We start from the raw sequence: 3242 nt of genomic DNA, 5'->3' as shown, positions 1-3242 counted from the left end.
TAGTCAATTTTTCCAATTTTGCTTTTCCTCTCTTTTTTTTTTTTTTAATTTTCTTGAGAATGTTTATAATATATGCTAAAATTAAATACATTTGGAGCATTTAAAATACATTTCATTTTTATATTTATTGAATTTTAAATAGCTAAATATGTTTGGCCAAATTACTATTACTTCAGCAGCCTGCAGCAATAACAATCATTTTTCAAATACCCAAAAGCATCTAAAAATTCAAAATAAATTGATTTAATTTTGCAAAAAAAAAAAAAAGGTGGAAAAAATAAATATATTAAAAAATAACTAAATAAAAAAGCAATAAAAACCCCTCAAGCTCTAATTTTCATTACTCGCATGGGTGCATGACGGGCTATGGAGACCGTTACGATGCCACAATTATTTTTCATTCAAATTTTTAGTTCGTCAACATAAAGTGCAGGTACATGTAACGTTCCCCCCACAAGACATTCATAAAACCAGTTCCACACCACATACTCCTGCAGCATATTTTTGACATGAAAATACATTAAAATATATATATTTGCCAAAAGAAACAATGCCAACATCGCCTTCCTTCATTAATCTTGTCCGTGTGACGAGAAATTATTGCAACAGGGCATCTGATGTAAATTTGCATCAGGGGTGTCCAATAACACGGAGTCACGTGGCAATTTGGGCCCATAACATACACGGTTCGGACCCGTGTGACAGCTTCGAAAATGAATGAGTTTAGAAACCACGAATTGAGCTTATATTTGTGTGAGCAATTTCTCCAAAAGACATGAAAATAATTCTGAGGAATTCAGATAACGTTATTGTTTGACGTTCAAGCACTTGGCTATGACCTTTGCCAGCTTACCGTAGGTGTGCTGCTTGAGATAAGCTTCCTGCACTACCTGCCTCCCTTGAGATCCCATCTTCTTCCTTGCTGATGGGTTGTTTATGAAAAACTGAATATTCTGTGCAAGGGCCTTTGTTCCATCATGGCCGAGGGGATGGAGGAGGCCGGTTACCTTGTCTTTGATGATTTCCCTTGTGCCGCCGGCGTCGGTTCCAAGGACCTGGATCAAAATGGTAATTGAAATTACAATGGAAAAACCCTTTGAAGCCATTTGGTAATGTTCCAAGGACCTGGATCAAAATGGTAATTGAAATTATAATGGAAAAACCCCTTTGGTAATAAAGGTTCTGGAGCAAATAGATATTATAAATATAGATGAGTGATTAATACCGGCAAGCCAAATGCCATAGCTTCAATTGTAACTCTTCCAAATGTCTCTCCGACCCCCTGTATGGCATTTAAGAAAAAGCAAGGGATCATGCTTAAAGCAAGTTAGATTAATAAATAAAAGAAGGTTGGAACAAATAAAAAGTAGAAAGAACCCAACCAAAAGATGAGTGGATTTTTTTTTCTTTTTTGAATTATTATTAATCATTTTCACTTTAATAGGAATTAAATTCAAGGTCTTTGGTTCAAGGCGTTCAATTTTCTAGCATTTATCATCAATGTTGAAGCTCGCTATGTCGTTAGTCCAACAACCCAATAATCATTATTAACATACTACACAACAAATAAATATAATATCTCACACACACACACATTTACATACATTTACAGATATCATTATCCATATGCATATTTGTTAAAGAAAAAGAGCAAGTTAAGCTTGAGAAATCACAGTGTTTAAATTTGGACATATCATTGAATGGGAAAACTAAAAATGCCTTAAAATGTTTCAATAAATTGTGCATCAATGGTAGAATGATTTGATGCCTCTTTTTTTAAAAAATAGAGCTTTGTTATCCATGCTAGAGAGTCAAATTACACCACTGACTTATTAACTCAAAAAACTTAAGCCTTAGAGAGGCAGCCGTTTGATAATATTCCTAAGAAAATATATATTTCAATTATCTAATATATGATTAAACTCGAGGGTTCACATGCCTTAGCAATCTCTCTCTAACATGAAAGTTCTTCACATTGGACATCACTCCCTCAGAGAGAATCATAATCTAATATCTTAAATCGAGAGTCAAATCAACAAAATGAAGGCATTGGTGGAATCAACCGCACTTTACTCCCTCAATAATAATAGATGCTTCTAAAACTTATGAAAGCGATAAACCACATGATCCTAGCCAAACTATCAACTACGATAACACTTATTTGGGGAGAGAAAATCAAAGAGGAAAAACTGAGCCCAATACACAAAGGATCCAACTCGTTTTCACTCAAGAGTATGGCTTTATGGAGGAGAGCCATCTATTTGGTTTTTTTTATACTAATATATATTTTTAACTACTGGATGCTGGACTGAATTCAAAGTTTCACATACCTTGACAATACAATAATCCATGCTCATCTTAGTGGCTATTTAAGCGATACAGGAGTATAACATTTAAAATATATCTTTGATGTTATGTTGCGAATGAGAAAAAAATTAAAAAAGAGGTAAACCAATTAGTGATTTCTTATTTTTAAAAAATTTTAACGGTCATGCAAATAATTGAGGATCTTGCTAAAGCTTTACACGGATATTACCTCAAAACGGTCCTTTAAATTAGTGGTTTTCTAAAGTACAGCACGATCAAGGGCACCACAATGATTTACAAGTGGTTTTCCAAACTAGAACTATTAGCTTGTTCTTTACCAAGAGATTAATAAGAGGTTCACGGAGATGAGGTAAGAAAAAAGTATCCAATAACTACTGCCCTTGCACCCATACCTTGAAAAAGAAAGCTCCTGAATTTCTTTCATGCAAAATTTCATAGGACTCATCATATCGTAGTGTCAAAGTAGCACTGCAAAAGTGCGTGTGATAAAAAAAAATGACAAGTGATTTATGTCTATACAGAAATTTTGCAGCTAACATAGTCAAAGAACCAAGATTATATAATGTACCATAAAGTAATGAGCTATTTTGTGAATGTTTTAATTTATACTGGATTGTGATAACATATCTTAATAATATATCCATGGGGGGTCGTATACATTTTTCTGGGCAGAAGACGCACCATTATTGATGTGGGGATTCTCCCACGTCTATTGACGCGACGTGGGGCTTCTCCAGCAACTTTGAGCGGGATCCCGTGCCTTTGGGCAGTATCTGCAGCTCCCTGTCACCTTTCAAAAGAGCCCTTAAGAGAGGTGGGCAGCCCAGGACTTAAATACTGCTTTTCGGCCCTACACCTAGCCGATGTGGGACTATTTGTCTGTGACATTCTCCTCCACCCAATCACGTGACGCC

The 3242-nt window shown here is 35.2% G+C and overlaps 1 protein-coding gene across 2 annotated transcripts in view; it reads right to left on the bottom strand.

Moving 5' to 3' along the window:
- Positions 1–344: 344 nt before the first annotated feature.
- LOC110023078 overlaps positions 345–3242 on the bottom strand; it is a 30151-nt gene continuing 27253 nt past the window's right edge. For both annotated transcript variants that reach the window (XM_020722301.1, XM_020722300.1), the window contains exons 3-4: positions 1226–1282; positions 345–1055 (exon numbers count right to left, since the gene is read on the bottom strand). In XM_020722301.1, coding sequence (XP_020577960.1) covers positions 807–1055; positions 1226–1282 — 306 coding nt within the window. In that variant the 3' untranslated portion in view covers positions 345–806. The remainder of the gene's footprint in view (positions 1056–1225; positions 1283–3242) is intronic.

The sequence above is a fragment of the Phalaenopsis equestris genome, unplaced genomic scaffold, assembly GCF_001263595.1.
Source record: "Phalaenopsis equestris unplaced genomic scaffold, ASM126359v1 Scaffold000210, whole genome shotgun sequence".
Lineage (NCBI taxonomy): Eukaryota > Viridiplantae > Streptophyta > Magnoliopsida > Asparagales > Orchidaceae > Phalaenopsis > Phalaenopsis equestris.
The sequence above is the reverse complement of the archived record's forward strand: the minus strand, read 5'-3'. Positions and strand labels throughout refer to the sequence as shown.